Here is a 24,478-nt window from a genome sequence, read left to right on the forward strand (position 1 = left end):
TGTCGAAGCTTCTAGGATATTGTTTTCTACAAAGATTTGGAAACCTTTTCAAAAGTTTCTTAGAAATTCTCTTCCAGTAAACTTGTTTTCAAACCTCTACATATTGTATAATATCGTTCCAAGTACAGAAAATATGAGGCTCTACAGAACATGCAATGTTTTGATGCAAATGCTGTACTGTGATGGTACTTCATTTGCTACTGAGAAGGTTCTTCCCAATCCTTTTGAAGTGTCCTTTGTTTAAAACCCTTATCAAAGCTTATTGGAAAGACTTTTTCGATAATTTTTTCAGTTCTTGAGACACTCATTCTGGACACCTTAGTTGACTTCTGGTAACCTGCTTCAGAAGCTTCGGTAATGCGTTTCTGTGAAGCTCATTCAGAAGCCTTTGGGAAACATTCAGATGTATCTGAGAAGTTTTTCGGAATTATTTTGAGCCTGGGCTTCAAGGTGAAAATCCTCTGAGAAGCTTTTCCGAAGCTTATAAGAAGTTATTTTTAAAGCTTTTTGGAAATCTTGTAGAAGCTTCTGGAGAACATTTAAGTTTCTGAGTCATCCTTTGAGCAGCAATTGGAAAACACCCCACATTTTGCTGAGCTTGTGTTGAAGATCGTGTAAAATGGAGAAATAAAACACTACAATCGTAAAAAAACTCTAGGTAACTCAGAAAAAAAAAACAATAATCGATGGTTTCTTGTAGTAAAAAGATTTTTATTAAATTTAAGGGTTTATAAAGAGTGGGATTTATAAAGTACGCAATCAATCAATCATTAAATTTAGCTACATTTTTATTTAAACATTGTTACAAAATGATTAGCAATCAACTAGCAGATTACGAAAGGTATATCTTACGATAAAAACAGCCCTAATTTCACATGGCTCCAAACGCGCGACGGCCACTTTGGTCGTCGCTCCCGGGGAGACCCCTACATTCTATTCTAGTTAACCAGCTAGAAGCAATCCAATAGAAGAAGGTTAGAAAACTTTTTCACTTGAAACAGTAGTTATGGGATCTATTAATCATCTTCCAAGCATATCCGCTTTTAGCAGCCAGCACCTTATTCAAAAATACACATTTTCAAGTTTTTGAAATTCTTCAACTTCCCAACTAACCTACAAAGTCTAACAACTAACAGCTCTCTCTTTCTAATAGCAATTTGTCTTCTTCCGTCTAATAGTATAATTAACCGTGTAAATGCGAGATACTCTTTTGCTTCGCTGATTGGTCTAATTAAAAAAAGTTCTATTCCTGTAAAACTTCCTTTTTAAGCAGAATTTAAGGTAATTTGTGTGTGTGTGTGTGTGTAGTGTTGAAGACCTAACCCTAGTTGACGCCGTAGTCGACCGGCTGCTGATGGTGGTGGCTGTCCATCAGGTCCAGCGTTAGCTCGTTTCCGGTAGGCATGAAGGCGTTGATTAGCTTCCGGGTGTAGCTCGGCAGGTACACGTAACTGGAGAAGATGAGCAGGGCCAGGATGCTGAAAATGACACCATCTAGAGAGGAGGGGGAAAGTTCTCTGATGTAAGGAAAATTGCGTTTGATGTAATGAAAAACAGATAAAGCGAGAAAAATATCTTTGTCAGAGTCAGTTTCCTGAACAGCTTCTCTGAAGCTTCTTGAAAAGCTTCACAGAAGCTCCTCGAAGAGCTTTCCATAAGCTCCTTGAAGAGCTTTCCAGAAGCTCTTCGAAGAGCTTCTTAGAGTGCTTCTAAGAAGCATCTTGAAGAGCTTCTAAGAAGCCTTTGGAAGAGCTTCCAAGAAGCTTCTGAAAAAGCTTCCCAGAAGCCTAAGGAAGAACTTCCTTCCACTATTCCAGAGCTATTTTAAAGCAATTATTTGTCACGACATTTAAACGATTTATGTAAACCTAGATTAAGTTTTATCATTGGGACTACCATAAGGTCTGTTGATAATAAATAAAAAAAAAAAAAATAAATAAATAAATAAATAAATAGAAGCTTCTTGACGAGCTTCCCAGAAGCTTCTTGTAGAGCTTCCCAGAAGCTTCTTGTAGAGCTTCCCAGAAGCTTTTTTAAAAACTTCCCCGAAGCTTCTTGAAGAGTGTCCCAGAAGCTCCTTGAATAGCTTCCCAGAAGCCTCTAGAAGAGTTTACCAGAAGCCTCTGAAGAGCTTCCCAGAAGCCTTAGGAAGAGCTACCCAGAAGCTTCTTGGCGAGCTTCCCTGAAGCTTCTTGACGAGCTTCCCAGAAGCCTCTGGAAAAGTTTCACAGAAGCCTCTGGAATAAAAACTTTCCTGAAGCTTCTTGAAGAGCTTCCCAGAAGCTCCTTGAAGAGCTTCCCAGAAACTCCATGAAGAGCTTCCCAAAAGCACCTTGCAGAGCTTCCCAGAAGCTTCTTGAAAAGCTCCCCTGTGGTTCCTTGAAGAGCTTCCCAGAAGCCTCTGGAAGAGCTTCCCAGAAGCCTAAGGAAGAGCTGCCCAGAAGCTTCTTGGCGAGCTTCCCAGAAGAAGCCTCAGAAGAGCTACTCAGTAGCCTCTGGAAGAGGTTCCCAGAAGCCTCGGTAAGAGCTTCCTAGAAGCCTCGGGAAGAGCTTCCAAGAATCCTCTGAAAGAGCTTTCCAGAAGTCTAAGGAAGAGCTTCCCATAAGCCTCTGGAAGAGCTTCCCAGAAGCCTCTGGAATAGCTTCCCAGAAGCCTCTGGAAGAGCTTAGCTTCCCAGAAGTCTCCGGAAGAGCTTCCCAGAAGCCTCTGGAAGACCTTTCTAGAAGTCTCTGGAAGAGCTCCCCAGAAGCTTCTTGGCGAGCTTCCCAGAAGCCTAAGGAAGAGCTCCCCAAAAGCCTTAAGAAGAGCTCTCCAGAAGCTTGTTGGTGAGCTTCCCAGAAACTTCTTGAACAGTTTCTTGAAGAGCTTCCCAGAAGCTTTTTTAAAAACTTTCCCGAAGGTTCTTGAAGAGTGTCCCAGAAGTTCCTTGAAGAGCTTCCCATAAGCCTCTAGAAGAGCTCACCTGAAGCCTCTGAAGAGCTTCCCAGAAGCCTCTGAAATAGCTTCCCAGAAGCCTCTGGAAGAGCTTCCCTGAAGCCTCTGGAAAAGCTTCCCAGAAGTCTCCGGAAGAGCTTGCCAGAAGCCTCTGGAAGAGCTTTCAAAAAGCTTCTGGAAGAGCTCCCTAGAAGCTTCTTGGCAAGCTTCCCAGAAGCCTAAGGAAGAGGTCCCCAAAAGCTTTAGGTAGAGTTCCCCAGAAGCTTGTTGGCGAGCTTCCTAGAAGCTTGTTGGCGAGCTTCCCAGAAGCTTGTTGGCGAGCTTCCCAGAAGCTTCTTGAACAGTTTCTTGAAGAGCTTCCCAGAAACTTTTTAAAAACTTTCCCGAAGCTTCTTGAAGAGTGTCACAGAAGTTCCTTTAAGAGCTTCCCAGAAGCCTCTAGACGAGCTTATCAGAAGCCTCTGAAGAGCTTCCCAAAAGCCTCTGGAAGAGCTTCCCAGAAGCCTAAGGAAGAGCTCCCAGAAGCTTCTTGGCGACCTTCCCTGAAGTTTCTTAGCAAGCTTTCCTGAAGTTTCTTGACGAGCCACCCAGAAGCTTTTTGACGATCTTCCCAGAAGCTTCTTGACGAGCTTTCCAGAAGTTTCTTGAAAAGCGTTCCAGAAGCTTCTTGAAGAGCTTCCCAGAAGCTCTTTTAAAAACTTTACCGAAGCTGCTTGAAGAGTGTCCTAGAAGCTCCTTGAAGAGCTTCCCAGAAGCCTCTAGAAGAGCTTCCCAGAAGCCTCTGGAAGAGATTCCCAGAAGCTTCTTGACGAGCTTTCCAGAGAAGCTGCTTGACGAGCTTCCCAGAAGCTAATTGACGTACTTCCCTGAAGCTTTTTCACGAGCTTCCTAGGAGCTCCTTGAAAAGCATCTCAGAAGCATCTTGAAAAATTGCTCAGAAGCTTCTTGATGAGCACCCAATAAGCTCTTCGAAGATTCTAACGGAAGCTTCATATTGAAGAGCTTTTCGGAAGTGCGTTGTCCGCTTTCTTGGAAGCTATTCGAAGGGTTTATCAGAATCTTCTTGAAGATCGTTTCAGAAGTTTATTTTTATGCTTTCCGGGGGCTTGTTAATGACGCACAACATCAAGTTCCGGAAAAGCTATCCAAGAAACTTTTAGAAGTGCTTCGCAGAAACTTCTTGAAGTATCTTGGTAGCTTCTTGTAAAGTTTCTCGGAAACTCCTTGAAGAGCTTTTTGGAAGCTTCTTCACGAGCAGAGATTTTCGAAGGCTTCTTGAAAACCTTTTTGAAACGTTCTTGTAGAACTTTTCGGAAGTTTCTTGAAGAGCTTATCAGAAACTTCTTGAATAACTTACTAGAAGCTTTTAAGCAGTTGCTGGAAGTGCTTTCGGAAGCTTCTTGATCTTTTCAAAGATCTTCTCAGATGCTTCACATAGATCGCTTTAGAGGCTTTTCGAGATGCTTCTTGATGTTTACCGTAGAGTTTCTCATAAACTTCTTGAGGAGCTGTTTGAGTATATTCTCAAAGGATTCTTGGAAAGCTTCGCAGCAGATTTCAAGGAAGTTTCCTGGAACCATTTTGAATAACTTCCGAAAGCTTCTCGAAAGTCTGTCAAAAACTTCTTAAACCTATTTTAAAAAAGTTTCATGAAGAGAACCTTCTTAAACAGCTTACAGTGACCTTTAATAGGGATACTTCTTAGGTGCTTTTAAAAGTGAAATTTTTTAAAATTTCCAATTAAGTAACTTAAAAGCTTTTAGTTATGGCTAATTAGGTCAATCGCCTCAAACGTAAAGGGATTCTGTTGAAGAATTTTGTAAATGTGATGAAATGAATAGGTGGATAGGCCACAACATTGAAATTGTTTAGATGATGAAAAGTGAGCGGATTGAAGAACCAGTAAGCATAAAAGCATCCATTATTTTGCCAAATTTCTCTACTGGAGCTTTTGAACAGGCCCTCGGAAAATTTAACCAGGAGCTTTTCGAAAAGCTGCCCTGAACTTTTGGAATATTGTTAAATGAGTTTCTCAGAAGCCTAAGAACTTGTTTGAGTGATCAGAAAGCGCTTTCCTAAACTATAAAGAGTTTAAACTCTTTTTTAAACAATTGTCAGTTAATCTGTTTTTTTTTCCAGAAGAAGAAAATCACTTATAAGGGTACGTTGAAATCCAGTGCAAATCACATTACTAAGCGAAACGATAAAACGTGTAGATGTAGTATAGAGAAACTCGTCTTTAGAATTCGTCTGCAAACGAGAGCTTTGCCTTTCAAACACATGATTCACATAATTGAAGTAGATCATAAATATTGGAGGCCTCATACGTATTTCTTATTGGAAAATTTCAATTTGCAAAACTTGTACTAATATGTGATGTAAGAAACAATCGATAGCCTTATTATTGTTTTCACTATTCCATCAATTGGCATAACTACAGTCGACCCACAGTTATGGATAGCACACGGATATGAATTTGAGTTGGATTAAACGGAGAATATCTCATCAAATAGAGTTGCAATTACGCAGAACACATTTTACCTACGTGAACCATTAATCTATACAGCATCGCAATCAATTATGATATGCTTAGGCATACTTTTAAGTCCATAGGAAATGAAATGACAAGCATATTCCTAGAAGCGTTGTAGGTCATTGGCAGCAATTCCTCAGTTATGGATCAAAGATAAGACGATTCCGAAAGAAACACTTAAAACGTATGCTTTCATGACCACACCATTCGTTCACCTCGTAGATAAATTGCTGGTATAGTGTCCTGATCCATAATATGAGTTGATTTGATCCATAATAAGGATCCTCCTCTCCCACTGATCCATATATGTGAGAAAAAGGTTCGATTTTTTCAATCGAACTCGATACTGTTTTGTAAGTAACAAACAATTTTTAGAGCTGTGTTCTCGAAAACATCTATTTTCCGCAGTGCCAGGAAAGTTATTTTGTTGTACAGCGTTACCATGATTTTTAATCATATATTGTTCTTAAAAATGGTTCTTAGTTTTTGATATTTGTGAGGTGATTGTACTTCTCAAGTTGTTTCGCTTCTCTTTGCTTGTTTAATGTTCCATTTTGGCTGATGAAATCTTCCGTTACGTTTATTGGGAATATTTGGAAATCCAAATATAATTTGATTTCAAATCCTTCACAGACATTACTTCTGTTATGCTTCAACACGTTCTGAAATAGGAACCAATTTATCCAATAACTGATATAAGAAAATTATTCATTTGAAAAGGATACTGATGAACTTCTTCTCCCACGGGTCCAGCATGTAAATGCAGGTGTTCAGCTCGTACAGCAGATACACGGAAGAGATCGATTTCTTGATGGAGCTCAACATTTTGATGAAGACGATGCTTTCTTTAGCAAAATTTCGCACTAGCACTGCCAACCAGACGACAAACTACGACGTTTTTTTCGGAATGACTACTGCCCCAACAGCTTATCGCTCACCTGCCCGCTCCTCGACAGCTAATCAATATTACTCCGATGGCAAATAGTCGTCTTGCTAAAAAAAAAGTTCCCCAATTTTTATCGGAACGGGTAGTAAATATATTGCAAGAAGTGAGTAGGCAAATCACAATCGAGATAAGATAAAGTTACCTGCTCTTGAGGGGAGGGATTACTCAGCACCTTGACGGATTGAAATCCGGATGTTTCATTGATTTAACAAAACATCGTCCACTCTAATGAATTCTGCCTCGAAGGTTGTAACGATCAGCGCAGAACCAAATTACGAAAGAACTTTCTTTTATAAGTAGTTTTTTTTTCCAAACGCCCTAATTGACTATTAATTTGTGATTACACAGTGTGATAACAGCCACAACAACACTGGACAGGCAAGAGAGAACAAGGCGAGCAACGAATGAATGAATGGATTTTCTTCTACTCACAACACATACTAAACAGTGTTCCGCATTCAAAACAAGAAACAACAACAAAACAAAAGAGGAAGGTTTTGATGCGCAAAGAGAAGATTCGGTTTTGACGTTTCTCTTTTGCGTGTTGCGTAGCCTGAGCGATTCGATTGACGGCATTCAGGCGTAAACGTCTGAATGAAACGTTTTGAAGTGTAGTGGATGTTTGATAACTGGAAGCGTTTTCAGTTGATTTTTTCCGATGAACAATCGGTCGATTAAATCAAGGCATCGGAAAACCAACAAAACAATATTCAGTCTACATCAACATCAATCAGCACCATCGCAACCAGTAACGAAAACACCGACGATATTACACAAAGTCTTTTCCAAGTGCCAGTGTTTTTTTTGGAAGTAATCGTCGAGCAGTTTCGGCTGACATTGCAGAGTAAGTGTCAGTTCTCATATATTTCAACAGCCAAACAGATATCAGATGAACATTGTTCTTCATGGGGTTCAATGTTCAGAGCCAGATCAGCCTCTAGCATGGCCTCCCTGTTGACATAGATGACCATGAGATCACAAAGGCAACTATTCCAGTGGGGATGGATAGTGGTTCTTAGGGGGACTCATAAGAGATGATCCATTAGACCAAACAACAAGTGCAAAGTGAAGAAGAGGATTCTGGACTCATTAGTAACCAATTAAGGCTCCCGCTAAGAATGGAGAGAACCATCATCAACATTAAGTGCAAGAATGCGGACAAAAGCCTAGACACTGAGGCGACTGCACGCACTGGCCACTCCAGTGCAGCAGGTGAGATGATTGATGGCCCGGGAACTGATCGAGGCCATGGATTGCAATAGGGAGTACCTTCTGGAAATGCAAGTGGTCATGTCATCATCGAGTTTGTTAGGAGCAAAAGTAATAACAGCAAGGACTTGAAAACAAATCTGCTGAAATTTCGACAATCAGTCTTAGCTACAAGAAAGCCAAAGCAATACTTGGCAAGCTAGTGGGCAGAAAAGAAAGTCGTGCCAGACTGAAGTGTTCTCCTTCACCGGCAACGCAAATATATCAGATGAAAAGACGCATGGTTTAAAAGGGAAAAGTGACCTACGTGGTCGTCCTCCAGAGCGAAATAACTGGCACGAGCCAAGTTCCAAATCAAGACGACATGGCAACAGCGGAGAGGCTAACACCACGTCTAAGGTCACGGGATAGCCCGAACCAGGTAGTGCTTCCACAGAAACCGCGGGTGCAAAGCAATAGAAACGAGGTGGAAAGAAGAAAGTACGGAGAAAATCGGAAACGGAGACCAAGGAGAATCCTAAACCAAAGACAGTGAAACGTAGGAACTTTGGCTAGGCTCTCTTTATCAAAACGGAGGAGGTAAAATACACCGTGGTTCTGAAGGCGATGCGAAACACGGAGAAGCTATCGCCGTTGGGCGCAGATGTGTGGAGCATAAGGTGGACTAGGATTGGAGAAATGATCCTAGTTTTTAAGAAAGATGACAACCTGAAGGGAACAGCCCATATGCAATTGACTCAAGAAGTGTTTGCTGATGAGATTAAATGGAAATCTTTGACTGCAGAAACGACTCTCCAGTGTCAATATCTGGATTCTGGATCTGATTGAGATCTCCAAAGCAATGAAGTTCTCGACTGCTCTTAAAGTCACACTGCACATCGACGTGCCCGATAAGTCCCTCACATGAAGCCGAGTCCCTCAATAGGTTACGGGCCCAGTACGCAGAAGGATCTTGCTTGCGCAATACCGCAGTTTCAAGGAAGTTCCGGACAATATGAAAACTGAAGTTATCGTGTCGTCGTCGTATTGGGCAGGATCTTATACTGCTGTACAAGTTGGCATCGTGTAGAAAACTCAGTAAAGCAGCAATAATAGTTGCATCGTCGCGTAGTACCTCTCCGATGTTGTCAGAAAGGCCATGTATTTGTCGCAGATGTTCGTATATGGGGCAGGCACAAAGGACATGGTCCACAGAGGCTGGGATATGACAAGACTCGCATTCTTTAGGGTGCGATATTAGGGTGTGTCCGGTTCGTAAGCGAGATAGTATCCTTTGGTCCTTGAGAATTTGAAGGTCTGACCAAGTAGTGGTTGTGTTTTTAATCTTCCGAAGGAAAAGCGTTCTTGTGCGGTACCATGAATCTTCCCAATGTTGACGGAAGGTAGATTTGATCCACCGTTTAAGGTCCATGAAAGGAACCTCTGAAGTATACCGTTGACCTGAAAGGCCCGATCTGGCAAGATGATCAGCCATTTCGTTCCCTGGAACTCCGCAGTGCCCAGGGATCCACGTGAAAACCGTGTCAGGTAGTGCGTACTTCAATATTGCTTGAATCCAAGGGTGCGTAGGCGAATCTGACTGTAGCGCAGATATTACGCTGGCTGAGTCGGTTAGGACTAAGATCGAACGGTCCGAAGGGGTGGTAGCAGCGATAAAGGCAGCTGCTGCCTCGTCGGAAAATACTGAACACTGTGAAGGCAGGCTCATACTTACGTCCGGGATGTCACCGCCACCCCTATTCCAACACCGGCGCTTGTAAGGGATCCATCAAAGTACCGAAGAGCAAAATCAGAATAAGAAGTTTGTAGCAGCTCTGCGACTGATCGTCGCAAAGCAGCAGAGTTGCTGCCGGCAGAAAAACTGTTCTTTATTTTATTGTCGATTTTTGGTGGGACGGAACGACAGCTCCTGTCTCCAAGCCAGTGAACCCTGGTAACCGGCGGGAGACTCAAGTTGGCTGCCGTGCTTAAGGCTCTATTCCCCTCATCAAAGAGAAAGACCCTGTCTTCGCCGGCTGTCTTGCTGAGGAATGCTACCGTTTTGCGGCAGATGGAGGCGCGAATAAAGATTCGAAATGGAAGAAGCCCAGCTTCAACGAAAGCGGAATCTGATGGTGTTGATGGAAGCAGACCAGAAATTATTCTGATGTAGGAGTTATAGACTGGGCTGAAAACTTCGACCAATGTATCTATCGCTATGCTAGTAAGCTCCAATCCGTATACAAGCCGACTGTCAACAATGGCATGGGCGACTCTGAAGCGGATTTTTCGATTGTTTGATCGATGCGGGCGGGAAATGGATTTAATCAGGTTCAACCTAGATCGACACGCTGACTTGACTGTATCAAAATGTTGACGGAAGGAGAGAGCCCGATCTACTGTTACTCCAAGAATACGAACAGTCTTACGAAGCGGAATTGGTTGACCGTCTATCGTGATATCCGGGCTAGTTATCCTATGTCCGGATGGACAAATGTGGCAACGGATGCTCTTACTGGCGGACAGTTGGAAACCATTATCTGATGCCCATTTCGCTACCGATTTGACTGCGGTTTGAGCTCGGATCCGCGTCATAGTAGGAGTTGATCCACAAACAACGATAACTATATCATCCGCATAGACGAATACATATATGTTCTTCGGCAGACGGGAGAAGACGCAATTCATAGCGATCTAAAAAAGAGTTACAGCTAGCACAGAACCCTGGGGAACGCCTGTTTCTTCAGGGAAGGATGATGACTTTGTGTTCCCAATAACTACTTGGAAAGTCCTGTCGGCAAGGAAATTGCGCACAAAATGCAGGGTTCTTCCACCTATGCCCCAAGCAGCCAGTTGTTCCAAAACAAGTGGGGTCCACGTTCTGTTAAACGCCTTAGAGATGTCAAGTGAAATTACTTCGGCATGATTACCTTTATCGTAAGCCTCCTTGAGGACATCACTGAGGCCTGCGAAGTAAGTATATGTTCCAAAACCTTGGCGAAAGGCATGCTGGCGGAAGTCCAATAGCCCGTTGGCTTCCAAGTGATATCTTAGCCTTCGATTTACCATTCTTTCCATTACTTTTCCGGCACAGCAGGTCAAGGATATTGGTCGAAACTTAGTTGGATCGTGGGTGGGGATGTTAGCCTTAGGTATAGGGACTACTAGACTTTCTTTCCAAGCAGGAGGGAAATCATTATTGACCCAGATCTTGTTATAAAGATCTAACAGCGCAAGTTTTCCGACACTGGGAAGGTTTTTGAGGAGCGGATAACCAACTTCATCGGGACCCGCTGACTTACCATTGCTCCGATTAAGCGCGAAGGAGAGTTCTCTGACTGAAAATGGTTGTTCCGTTTCAGGATCGGCAGTGTTAGGTGGAATAATAAAATTCTTGATAATGGAAGTGGAAGGTTTGACAGAATTAAGAAAGTGGGTTTCGTAGCTTTCAATGGCAGATAGGCTGGCAAAATATTTACCAAGTTCACTTGCAACTGCTTCTGGATCAGACATGGCCTTCCTTTGCACTTGTAGAGTGAGCGATGTAGTTTTTTGCTTTCCATTCAAAGCATTCACTCGATTCCATAGTTCACTGGTAGTTTGGGATGCATTCATGCTCTCCAAAAAACTCTCCCACGTGGCCTTCTTAGCATCACCGATGATGTTCCGACATTCTAGGTGGAGCTTGGGATAATTCTCTTAGGTAAACTGCCTGTCCGGATGGTCAAGTGGAAGCCATCGAAGTTGACGCAGCGCTTTTCTGCGGGCTTTCACAGCAGCCTTGGTTTCATCAGACCACCATCGAAGGGCCTTCCGGCCAGGGGTGCAGCTGGTGAGCGGAATAGTGGCCTTAGCGGATTCAACTATGGTTGAAATGAAGTCACCCATGTTTTCAGGAGGACTGTTGCTAAGGGCGGAACGGATAAGCAGATCGTACTCAGCCCAATCGGCTTTTTCGTACTTCCATCTGGGTCTTCTCGTGTTCTTTGGAATGGCCGCACCATTAGTCAACGCTAGGGACGTTCCGATATTGCGAAGTATCGATATTTAATTCGATATAATTATCGAATCAATGTATCGATACCACCGATATATTGATTCAAAATATCGATATATCGAAATATCATTTAATATATTTCGAAGGGGCAAGATGCCTATCTCGCTTAGTGACATGCCTAAGCTTGTTTAGTTCCCTAAAATTAAAAAAAATCTTTGAATACTCAAGATTACTGCTTTTTTGACCAACAATCACAAAAACAGCTTCTGTTAAGGTACGTCCTAGTGCAATTTGAAAGGAAATTGTACAATTATTTTCCACTTAGAGCATGTAGAGGTCTCTGTAACTCTTATTCATTGAACAATTTTTATGGACGCGATTGCTACGCCAAATCAGGTGAGTTTTCTGCTGGGTGTAAATGGGGCCTCAAATATTTGTCTATGCTCATTGACGAGGCAACCCTGATACGAATGCTTAATGTTTATAGAGGTCTACAAGCAAACTGCCACGAAAACCAACGCACAATCAATCTTACACAAGTCGATTTCCTCAGAATGAAAACGTGTCGATGTTTGTTTGACGTCATTTCGAGCTTTCGGTCAACGTCAGTCCAACAAGGAAGTGAATGCTCGGCAGAAATTCTGTTTATATTTTGTTTCTCACAGCAAACAGCAGCGTTGTGACAGTTCTCACAGCAAACAAAGAAAATTTTGTCAACATTGCACTACTACGCAGGCAATTTGATTAAACTATGCTAATGCTAAAACCCTACAATTATTTTCCTTATATTAGTTCACGTTATATCGGAAGGAAATATCGATATCACCGATATATTGAATTTGAAATATCGATACCAAAATATCGAATATCGAAAGCAAAATATCGATATTCCGATATATCGGAAGTATCGGAACGTCCCTAGTCAACGCTATTCGGATTGGATAGTGATCACTACCATGAAGGTCAGAACTTACACTCCATTGAATGTTTCTGGCGAAAGAACACGATACTGCGGTGACGTCAATTTCGCTGGAATAATGACCATTGAAAAAAGTTGGTGAACCATCGTTTAGAATCAACATGTCTTCCTCTTCTAAGGCGTCAATTAAGTTGGTGCCGCGCGTATCGGCCTTGGGGGAGCCCCAGACCGGATGGTGACTGTTGAAATCACCAAGAAAGATTCGAGGTTCGGGGAGGGCTTGAAGACAATCATGAATTTGACCGTGAAGATTTGGAATTTTGCCACACGGTAGATAAGCGCAGGCTACTGAGACCGACGGGGAATCTAGTATCTGTATCCCAACTATAGGAAGGTCGGAAGGTAGATCAAGAATTTTGTGAGGAATTCCTTTGCGAATTCCAATTGCCGCGGAGTGTCGTTGATTTGCTAATCGTTTGACTGTCCAAGAATATTGGCCGCCGAGCGTGCGACCCATTTCATTGGCAGATATATTATTCGTTTCTTGACGGGCTAAGATCCAAGGTTGATTGTTCTGGATAATCAATTCAAGATCGTAAAGACGAGACCTGTAGCCATTCAAATTCCATTGCAGAATGAAATTATGTGACGTAGGAAGAGCAGGAACCGGAAAACTTGAGAGAGAAGTTTCTTTGGAATTAGTTGAACCGATGAAATTGCTGGATACAGACCCCGACAGAGCTCCACCGAGCGTAGGTCCCGATGTGGAACCCACAACTGGCAGAGGTGAAGGAGCTGCGGTAGAAAAGTAGGTTTGGGAAAAGAAATTGGGAGGACATAAGGTTCTAGTAGCTGATTCCAACGGAGCCCCACCAAGCGTGGGACCCGGCATGGGATTTACTACTACCGGAATTTCGGGAGCTACGGCAAGACAGTCGTTTCTAACGGGGCTGCTAGGAAACCTTATCAAGGAGTGCTGCTGTGAGTTCGAGAGCAAAGAAGAACAGGGAGACGTGCCAAAAAATGGATTGACATAGGTTGTTGAGGCGGATAAAGATTTAACGGGTGCAGGGCCCGAGAAGCGGTCAGCTGTTGACAGGGTTGGTCTGCTGATTCCGGGCGTGCAGTTTGGCATTACTGAACAGGCAGGATATCTTGAAGGAACTTCGTTATGTACAGGAAACGACGGGATACCTCGCGAGTTTCCCGTGCATGAAATTGAGAACTGAGAGAGATCAGAATTTGAGACGGGTTGATGTTTGATTGAAGAAATCGTCCTGATAACGGTTCTGGAATTCCCAGGTGAAATCCGTGTTGAGCGATTGTAACGAGCGTTGTGTAACAGATCATACAGTCTGGCGTCGCTTGCCTCCGGTCCCAAGGCCGGAAAGTATTCAGCATGTGACGCCGAGGATGGCTGGCATGTTGGAGTGTTGTGGTGTTTTCTTTTCGAGTTTCGACTTGACGGATGCTTGCTTCCCTCGTTGTCCTTCGGGGCATTGGGCGTCCCGAGCTTCACCCTCTGCTTGTTAGCAGGGGCAGAGAAAACAGTTTCCTGTGGCTTGCTTCCCACGCTGTCCTCAGGGGAATAGGATGTTAATCCCTTTTGCGTCCCTCTTCAAACTTTATATGAGTGACAGGGGTTGTTCGCCGGTTCCGGTTCTTCCAAAACTTCCGCACCGACGGGGCCCTGACTGCCCAGATAACTATTTGGGGATTTCGGGGGATAGGCACTGTGTCCCTTATGCGTCCCGATAACAACAGTTACGTCCGGATGCCGGGGGTTGTCCGCCAGTTCCGGTAGGGGTGTAGCGTCCGCACTGACGGGGCCCCGGCTGTCCGTGACCCCTGTTGTCGATGATTTATCCGTGAGAGAAACATTTGGAGGTTGTTGTGTGTTGACCGATAGTTGCTCAGTCGATTCTTGAGATTCGATCGTCTCGACGTTAATTTGCGGAGTGAAGATGGCAGGAACAAAATATTGTCGAATCGTTTAAGCCTTATTTTTGGAGATGACTGAGCGTTAGTGACTGCTTCTACTGTTTGGTTCTACCACCTCTCTTGCGGTGCTTGTTTTTCCGCTTCGAGTTGGTGGTTGAGGCGTTTGAATCACCAGATGGGCAACTGTGATCCGATGTGGAGTGAACCCTTTTAGTAGGGTTTGAAACTTGAGAAGCGTTGGAGATTCCGGTGGCTTTAGACGTGGCTGATAACATGCTATGATCGGATGCATTTCCGTCATTGGTTTCATCACATGTGGAAGTTCTCTTGGCGTTCGGCGTAATTATCTGATAGACCTATTGTTTCGTGGTTGGTTACTACGCATTGCCTTTGATTAAGCCGTGGGTGCTCAATGATCCGGATCGGCGTTTTGTCTTGCAGTTGACTCATTCGAAGGAGGCGATTCACCTGCTCTTGGCTACGCACCTTCAACACGTAGGACATAACTTTATTTTCTTTGAAGGCCCCAAAAATGGGACCTCCGATGGCCTTTTCAACGGATAGCCGGAGAAGAAAGGGATCCTGAGGCATGGATCCAGCAGCCGCTTCCATTTTAAGATATTGCAGTTGTCCTGCAGTACCTTCACGGTCCATGAATTCCGGTAGCAATGCACCGGTGTAATCGCCGAGAACCCTGTTGCCTACTTTGCCAAATCCACCCCCGGGGCCCACTGGGTCCCCTGGATGAGGGGGATGGCCGTTTGCCAGCATGGCGCCGGCCGGCCGGAAAGGCTCACCTGTTTATAAGTGGTCAGTCGCAATGCCGTTGAAAATCGATGTATCCCTTTGGGTTTTGAAGCTGATTATATTAACACCACTCACAAACTAGCAACACAAACACTCACGCCCGAATACAGACTCACGAACTTGATTTATCACTTAATATGCAAACGCCACTACCGAGTTTTTAACCACACTTTCGAGGGCACGTGGTTTTGCAGGTCTGCAATGCGCCCCACAATAGAGACCGAACAAAAGATCAAAATGGAATCCGGAAAAAAACAATAGACGATTGCCCCGCAGTGGAGCACCCCGTCAGCACACTTCGAATTCACTGATGTGCTACTAATTGAAATTAGCAGTACGGAACAACTGCGAAAGGCGACTGTACACGACGGCGGTAGGCTGTCAACTGATGTTATTCACCGTAGAAATACCTATCGAGATCTGTGCTCAGAATTTTTATAGAGCATAATGGGCGACCTCTGGCGATTTTTCTATGCAAAAGTAAGTTTTCCCATAGTAAATCCCATACAAACTTTGAACGGCTGGCGCTAAAATATAGTTTCACCGATCGAGCTGGAATTTTGCACAGTTGTCATGGGACCAAAATGCAATCCAGAAAGTGGACTGGAGCGAGAATCTAAATTTTTCATATAACCGTGTCCCAGGCCAATGCCCATGTGGCTTTACAGGTTAAACACTTGAAAAGGATACTGATGATGCACTTCTCCCACGGCTCGAACACATACGCCATCGTGTAAACTTCCCACTGCAGATAGAACTTGTCCCATTTCCGTCGCAGGAACTGCTGAAGGGTTTCCGGCGGCTGAGGTCGATCCAGCGAGTAATCAAGCAACTTTATATCCCTATCCAGCATGTTGTTGGAACACTAAACTATCTAAACTACTGTTGAGATGATAACAGTTAGAGAGCACACCCGGCGACTCACGATAAAGCTTCGATTTATACTGCCGGTCTTCCGATGGATATCGCTTTGCACCGGACCGATTTGTTGTATGGATATCGGTCTTATCGGAATATCTAGAATTTTATCAGATAATCTGGGGGACAGTGTCTCCGTGCGAAGAAAATTTGCGTAGATACGTCAAGAAGACGCGTACTGGGCGTTTATCTATCAGCGTTTATAAGAAATTGATATCTAAGTACACTGGCGATGAATGCATTAATGTCTCATATGAAGCTAGGACAGGACGTGACAGCTCAACTAAGACTGCCCGGTTGTTTTCCAGTCGATAACCTTGACGATACAAAAGCCAGTGCTACCAGTATCTTTTTCAATCAAATCTTGTGAAACAATTAAAAAATCAAAGTTCACATTTTGGTTGTTTCTTGCACGCTTCATTCATTTAGTGGAATATAGGGTGCTATACTTATTATAATATTAGGTTAACATTCAAAACCGGAGATGTTTTTCAAAAAAATTTAAACCATTTTCATTATATTGCACTCAATTGAGTATTTTTTATTTATTTTAGCATTGTAGAAGCACATGGGGTAAACTTAACAGCGAATATAAATAGATTTGAAACAAAAAGATTTCATGAAAAAAATTTAAACTTTTGATGAAAACCCTAATGTACGAACTAGCAACACGGCCGGGCTTGCAACAAAGTGCCCTGTTGCAATCCAACTCAACGATGTGAAAGTAGGCCTTTGCCAAAACGACCAATGAGAAGTGGTCTTTTTTGACAGGCAATTGGTTTTGTTTTTGTACTTTGACCTGTCACGTCTTGTCTTATGTCGAATTCGTTTTTGAACCCAGGTTGGAACTGGCGCAACCCGTTCTGAATCACAGTTTCAACCCCAACCCGATTCTGGTTTGACCGAACTACAATTTGCTTGACGTTTGTTTGTTTATGTCTTGATCACCGACCCAGTTCCTAAAAACGAAAACGACATTAGATATGAAGTAGCGTCCAAAATTATTAAAATTCGCTGAATCTAGGAAGAACACAGTGGAACAAATTTAACCTTTTCTCGTATCTTTTGAGGATATGTGTATTCCTTACGGAGATGAACCAGCCATACGGCCGAAAATCTCCTTAATAAAGATAATAATAATGTTATGTATATCCAGCAGGCATTGCAGAATTCGTTCTCTTTTGATTTTAAAGAACGATCATAGCAAGCGAAACAACACATTTCATCTGTATCGGCCCATGATCGGCAATGTTTCACAAGTTGTAACAAGCATGATACATAACAGTGGCGAACAAGACTTCCAAAGAGTGAGCGATGATAAAACCAGTTTATCTCGCTTATTTACCATTGGGTTAGGAGTTTTATTTTACTGACTTTTGGAGTTTGGAGCTTGTTTAGATGGGGTTTATCATGCATTGATTGATAGCAGAAAATGATAAACACACTCTCATGATGTGTTGCAGATCATGATTGTTACAGAGAGTAATAATTGAGAGATGTTCTCAATTTTATCAGATTTCTCGAGATTACTCCTAGAGATTTGTTTTAAAAATGGGTCCAGAGGAGCAGAATGACCTCAAGATTCGAGCCCTGTACTCAGTTTTGATGAACAATTTTTTTCACAATATCGGTCTGTCGGGGCACCATGAACCTTGTTTTAGTAATGAATGTATAATATAGTTTGTTGATTCGTATTCTCTAGCAACTTTGAACATGATTTCTATAAGAATAAAGCACAAAAATCAGCATAAAAGCTGGTAGCTTGCATGCAAATTAACTGAAATCGATAATTAGTGAATTTTCAGCAGTCAAAATCTCAAAAACCAGACGTGCCTTGTCATTTTTGAAAACGGCAATAAGTCCAGGGATATTGAGGTAAACTTGTTTACAATGCATGCGACAAAAAAACTTGTTTCGCAGTATAATTGAATAGCTTTTACAGCGGAGCAAAAATTACCATTCCGCGTGTCTCGAAGATTGAATTATTTGTCTTTAGTAAATTTGATTATCAAAGTAGGTCATGGTTATCTAACAACATCTGTCAAGGGCTGTGAAACTGATAGGTTATTTCAGCAGGAATTGTGGAACATGTGGGTGCAAAATTTTGTGTGTAATTAAAATCAAAAAAAATTGTCAAAATTTAAAAATGGAGACCGAAAATGTTGAAAACGAGAAATCCGTTTCACAACAAGAGGAAGGAGAACAGCAAAACAGCGAGCTTGTTGAAGTTCTCTCACAACAACCAGAGGGAACAACCTTAGAAGACGTAACATCGATACACACCTACCAGATCGCAATATGCCCGTTTCGTGGAGTAAGCTCCAAATCAACCATAGTAGATGAATCCGAGGACTTTCCTGAACCTGTAGATCCTCTTGAGCGATTGCTGACCGAAGAAGTGCCAATCGAATCCAAGCGTTCCTTCGTCGAAATCTATGTAGGAGAATGTCGTAAATACGGCGTAACTCCGTTGCGATACGTCTGTGAAATTTTGGAAGATGGCGAGCAGAATTCGGATCAAACTGTTGACATAGATCTGAATGTAAGCTTAATATCCTAACCTCAAACTCATTTTTGGATGACCTTCATTATCCTCAATTCAGCGCATCGGTTGCAGCAACCTTCAAGTGCAGATCATTCTCGACTGCTTGGTGATGGCTTGTCCGGAGCGCATAAATGACCTCAACCTGAGCCACAACTTGTTGATGAACGTGCCGTTGGCCGTCAGCCTGGCCAACCTTCTACAGCTTGCGCAACGAATCGTTCATCTAGATCTATCTCACAGCTCCCTTGGCGACGATGAAGTAGCATTGACCCTGGTAGAAGCCCTCGCCAACTCGGCCGTTCGCAGGCTAAATCTCTCGCACTGCCACCTGAACGATAGCAGTGGTATGGGGCTGTTTAAATCGTTGTCCTTATCGTTCAACATCGAAGAGATCGACGTCAGCTGGAACAGGTTGGAACACTTAACGGGCGTGGCGGCAGGGACGTTTCTCAGCGCCAATTCGACCATTCAGGAACTAAACCTGGCCGGTAACTTCCTCTATCTGGAGAAGGAGTGCATCGTCCCATTTCTCAAGGAGCTTGCGAAGAACGAATCGCTCAGGAAGCTGAATCTATCGTGGAACGCCCTGCGTGGTACTCTTTTTAGTCCGGCACTGTACAAAGCCATGACAACCAGCGGCCTTAAGGTTCTGAATCTGGAAATGAACTGTCTACGTTCGGAGGAGGCAACGTCCTTGCTCAAAGCGTTTCGCAAATGTGAAGTTCTTGAGGACATCTATCTCGGAGGAAACTTCTTCAGCGAAGATGAAGTCAAAGAGCTGGTTAAGGCCTTTGGGCGTAATCCGAACATGAAGCTGCTCTCCCTCGGAGAGTATCAGTTCGTTAACAAAGTGGCTGGAAGGGTAATCTTATACAGGTTTCTGAACATACGCAATCTCATAAATCAATATTTCAGCTTTCGAAACGTTTCATGAAACGGGACCCTACGAAATCTATCATCTACCAAGGTGTTCTGCTGTCGAATCCTCCGCGCCCGGTGGACGTCCCCGAAATGCTCCTCGATAGATGTCGCTTCCTGGGCTTCAAACCGAAGAAGAAGAAAAGAAAACGTGACTTGGGTCACCTGATGCTCCAACTTCAAAAACTCGAAAACCCCCTGCTGGAAAGAGAAGACTTCATCGCCATGGTCAAGAAGTTCCGCATCAAGTTGGACAAGAGCTTACTCGGTGCGCTGATGGATGCCTTTGCGGAACGGAAGTTAGTCGACAGTGCGGCCATGGCCGTGAAATATCTGGGGAAATACCCCACCGAGTTGCCACCGGAGAAGCCGAAAAAGGCGAAGAAGAAACGGAAAAAGAATGGGAATGGAGCGGCTGTTGGTAAGAGAAGCGAGAAGGCGAAAAAATAGTTGTGTCACAATAAAAGGCGTAAATTTGTTTGGTTCCATAAAAGAGCGGTTATTGTGTGAATGGGATCGTACGATGCCTCGTTATATGTCTATGTAGTGCGGTAATGTTATTAGACTGTTCATTCAGACTTTCCGCTGCAAGATTCCAAGTCTGAATCAGAACTGTATGAAACATCGGCCGAGCTAGGAGAGAATGCGTGGGAAACTTAGGGGTCTATTTTGTAAGTCGAGTCGATCAAAATGACTCGACTAGAGTCACTGTCGACCAAAAACTTTGCTCGACTTTTTTCGATAGCTGCCACTCTATATGACTGGATTACTATGGGAGTCGACGAGTGACATCGAGCGGATTCATGTGACTCGTCTGTCGTCACTGTCGATCAAAGTAAGCAGAGGGATTCCACGGAGGCATGCAAGTCGATTCTGATCGACCATTTCAAAAATATCTGAAACTTTGCACAGTTTTTCAGTTTTATCTAAATCGTCATTTTCCGATATCAAATCTTCAAGTTGAGTCACGACTAACTTTTCAAAAGGGTGTATGTGAAAATGGTTCAAAAATATTCAAAAAGCTGCACAGCAAAAACGGTTCGTTCGATTGTTAGACAACTAAAGAAACAAAGTTAGACAACTAAATAAAGATTCCAAAAAAAAAATACACAGTAAATTTTTTTTTTTGCATTAAAAAACATCATTTTTGTCACAAAAACTCAAATATCTCAAAACCCTATCGGAATACCAACGTAATTTTTTGAGGGAAAACGGTCCATTATATTAGCTATCTACCATAAAAATCAGGTAATGGTAAGCCAATAAACAAAAAAGTTATGACATTTCAAATATTTCACAAATTTGACACTTAGTGAAACATTTTTTTTTTCATTGTTTATTTTTTTAGGACCGCAGTTTGTTGCTGAATTTTTTGTTAAGGGTACCACATGAAATTAACAAGTTGTTTTCATGATATTTTATTTAATTATTCATAACTATTATAGCATCTATTAGAAAGTTAGACGCGATCCAGTGTTGTGATCTAAAGTCTTGATAGTGTCATATTTTTTATTGTACGTAACTGAAGAAAAATTCTCTAAATAGTGTTGAAACCTTAAAAGAAACCTATAAGAAATCTAATATTGAAGACAAAAGCTACAAAAAAAGTTACATTGAATACAAATTTACGCATTTGTACGTCCTGCCGTTTAAACGTTGACAAACGGGCAATCTGTACATCATCGGTGGATCAGGTTGCAGGAAGTTCGAAAACAACAACAACTGAGGAATTACTAGATGCACCGACAACAACTGAGGAGTTACCAGAAGTACCAAGTGCAGATAGTCTTGCCACGGTACCATCAGCGACATCTGTTTCAACAAATCAATCAGAAGATGATCAGTGCGCATCGTACCTTCGTGCTGTGCGTACACGAATTCTCTCTGCTCTTGGAAGTTTTCTTAAAAACTACCTAAAGCAATAAAACAGTACTTTTCAGTGCTACAAAAACAGTACTTTTCAGTGCTAAGATTAAAAACGGTACTTTTCAGTGCTACTAAAACAGTACTTTTCAGTACTATTTTTTCTACTATTGATCCCTTTACGATCCTTGTTTGGACCCGTGCCTTCGATTTTTCGTTGGACCCGTTGGCGAAAGCTAGCGGTGGTAATCCTTCTTGGACACCGTCTAGGGAAAAAACCTTTCGAAGGTCACGTCTTCTTTCGTTTATTAATTAAACATGGTATCAACAACAAACAAAAGGAAGGGTGAATCTCTGAATTCACTACTTCCTTCCAAAAAAGTGGGTTTTAAAACTGTCACTACACGTGGCAAGAATGGAAGAAAGGACGCTTCCCCGGAATGCGAAGTTTCTTCCAAGGGTGAAATGAATAATTGTATCGAAATGAGCAATCAGTTCGATGCTCTAGACAAATTTTCCGAACACCAAATCGAAGCAGCCTCTAGCCCAGGCTCTTTGATTCAAGTGAGGAAGCAAAGAGTGCCGCCTATCGTGGTCAGTTGTTCCGAATTTGGGGGATTTAGGCAGGAGATCTTGAACTCCATTAGGGGAATCAAGGTTTCCTTCCAAATCGCAAAGAAAGGAGACTGTCGCGTTTTGCCGGAAACTCTTAAAGATCGTGAGCTTCTTCTCAAACATCTTGAAGAGAAGAAGCACAAATTTTTTACTTATGACGACAAAACTGAACGTTTGTTCAACGTTGTCTTGAAAGGTCTCTCAAGTGACTATAAATCACCTGAAGAGATCAAAAATGGAATACATGATTTACTTGGATTTTCCCCAGTCCAAGTAATCATTATGAAAAAGAGAACCCAATCTGGCATTGTTCGGAAAGGGCTTTCTCAAGAATTTTATTTAGTTCACTTTAACAAAAAAGAACTAAATAATATTAAAGCTTTAGAAAAAGCAAAACTTTTGTTTGATGTCCGTGTTACATGGGAACATTTCCAGAAACCTGGAGGAAATTACCAGAACCCCACTCAGTGCCGTCGGTGCCAAAAGTGGGGTCATGGTACAAAAAATTGTCGCATGGATGCTAAATGCATGATTTGCGGAGGTTCTTCTCACGCCAAAGACGTCTGTCCAGTGAAGGAAGATACCACCAAATTCATATGTTGTAATTGCGGGGCTAACCATAAGTCCAATTTTTGGAATTGTCCTTCACGTAAAAAGGTCATTGAGGCTCGTGCCAGGCAGATGAAAGATAATATCCGTTACGATAACGGTCGTTTCCGGAATTTGCCTGGTAGAGTATCGAACAATCCAGGTCCAGGATCTTTTCGTAATGGAAATTTCCTTGACTTCCCTGGACATAGAGTATCATCGTACCTGCCACACGATATACGAATGCGAAAATGGCAACATTGGCAAAGAAAGCTCTCAGTCAATAACTGTGGAAGTGCTCATAAGAACACTACGCTGAGAAGCAGGCTCTGTCCCAGTGAGGACGTTAATGCCAAGAAGAAGAAGAAGAAGAAGTATCGAACAATGCTCATTTTTCAGTTAACGATCGCTTGATCATGAATCATACCCATCAGGAAGATCATAATCATGCTCATTCACAAACTAATTTTATTCCGTCGGGTAGCCGTTCGAATCTTTCTATTTCGAATGTATCTACCCACGGTAAATCCTTTGCCGATATCGTAGCAGGAAATTCGAACTCCTCCCCTGTTCGATCCATGGGTACCCATTCTACTTGTTTCAAATCAAATGGAAAAAACCCTACCGCCACAGGTAACTCCGCTTCTTCGTCTACCGGAAATTCCAATGGGAAATCACATGACATGTCTGCCTCTGATTTTAATTTTCTAACTGAACAATTGAATCTAATGATTGATGCAATGTTCAAAGCCACCACTATGACCGGCGTTCCGCAAGGATCCGTCATATCGGTGACTCTGTTCCTAATAATGATGAACGGCGTCTTCCAAAACCTTCCAAACGGCGTCAAAATATTCGTCTACGCGGACGACATCGTAATTGTAGTATCTGGACCCACAATCGCGGCTACACGAAGGAAAGCTCAAGCTGCCGTTACCAGAGTAGCCAAGTGGGCGTCCTCCGTCGGCTTCACTATGTCGGCTTCTAAAAGTGTCCGATGCCATGTGTGCTCATCCGGGCACAGGGTTAGTGGGCCTCCGATTAACATCAACAACCAATCCATCCCCATCCGCAAAACGGCAAAAATCCTCGGTGTCACTATCGACCGAGGCCTGACCTTCAAGCCCCACTTTGAAGGAGTCAGAGCCAACTGCCGAAGTCGTCTAAATTTATTGAGATCCTTATCGAGACCTCATCGCAGCAACAACCGGAATATCCGATTCCGTGTAGCCACTGCCATCATCGATAGTCGCCTGCTGTACGGATTGGAAATCACGTATCTGGCTATGAACAACCTCATCGACGCGCTATCCCCGATCTACAACCGATACATTCGAATTGTCTCGGGGCTTCTTCCTTCCACTCCGGCTGACGCTGCTTGTGTTGAAGCCGGGCTTCTTCCATTCCGCTTCCTCGTCATTATAACCCTCTGCACGAAAGCAGCCGCTATTGCCGAGAGGACCGCGGGAAACCGCAGAACACACCTCATGGAAGAAGCAGACCACCAGCTAGAAAACGCCACCGGTTCGCGTCTCCCACCAATTGCCAAAACGCACTGGTGTGGCGAACGAGACTGGCGCAGCTCAAACCTTAAATTCGACGACAGAATAAAACAAAGTTTTAAGGCAGGTGATTCATCCATCCGATTGCGAAAAACCGTCGCCGAGATCCTTCGGAAAGACTATTCAGCACACCAGCGACGATACACTGACGGATCCCTCTCCGTACGAGGTGTTGGGATAGGTATAACAGATGAAAATCTAGC

General features: G+C 43.0%; 2 protein-coding genes across 4 annotated transcripts; one reads left to right on the forward strand and one right to left on the reverse strand.

Annotated features, from left to right (window-relative positions):
* Positions 1-690: 690 nt before the first annotated feature.
* On the reverse strand, positions 691-16,201 carry LOC5565961 (serine palmitoyltransferase small subunit A). 3 transcript variants are annotated; one of them, XM_011494817.2, is made up of 3 exons: positions 6,557-6,881; positions 6,194-6,457; positions 695-1,494 (listed from the first exon to the last, which is right to left on the reverse strand). In XM_011494817.2, the coding sequence occupies exons 2-3, from the start codon at positions 6,291-6,293 to the stop codon at positions 1,325-1,327; spliced, it is 270 nt and encodes an 89-aa protein (XP_011493119.2). In that variant the 5' UTR covers positions 6,294-6,457; positions 6,557-6,881; the 3' UTR covers positions 695-1,324. The 3 variants fall into 3 exon arrangements, with proteins under 3 accessions (XP_021693928.1, XP_011493119.2, XP_001650295.2); XM_001650245.2 differs by having other exon boundaries at positions 6,194-6,461; XM_021838236.1 differs by lacking the exons at positions 6,194-6,457; positions 6,557-6,881 and adding an exon at positions 15,957-16,201 and having other exon boundaries at positions 691-1,494.
* Positions 16,202-18,254: 2,053 nt separating this feature from the next.
* On the forward strand, positions 18,255-20,121 carry LOC110674690 (leucine-rich repeat-containing protein 74A-like). Its single transcript, XM_021838734.1, has 3 exons — positions 18,255-18,726; positions 18,788-19,591; positions 19,645-20,121. Exons 1-3 carry the CDS (start codon positions 18,331-18,333, stop codon positions 20,095-20,097), a joined length of 1,653 nt encoding a protein of 550 aa, XP_021694426.1. The 5' UTR covers positions 18,255-18,330; the 3' UTR covers positions 20,098-20,121.
* Positions 20,122-24,478: the final 4,357 nt, after the last annotated feature.

This window comes from Aedes aegypti, chromosome 1 (assembly GCF_002204515.2).
Source record: "Aedes aegypti strain LVP_AGWG chromosome 1, AaegL5.0 Primary Assembly, whole genome shotgun sequence".
NCBI lineage: Eukaryota > Metazoa > Arthropoda > Insecta > Diptera > Culicidae > Aedes > Aedes aegypti.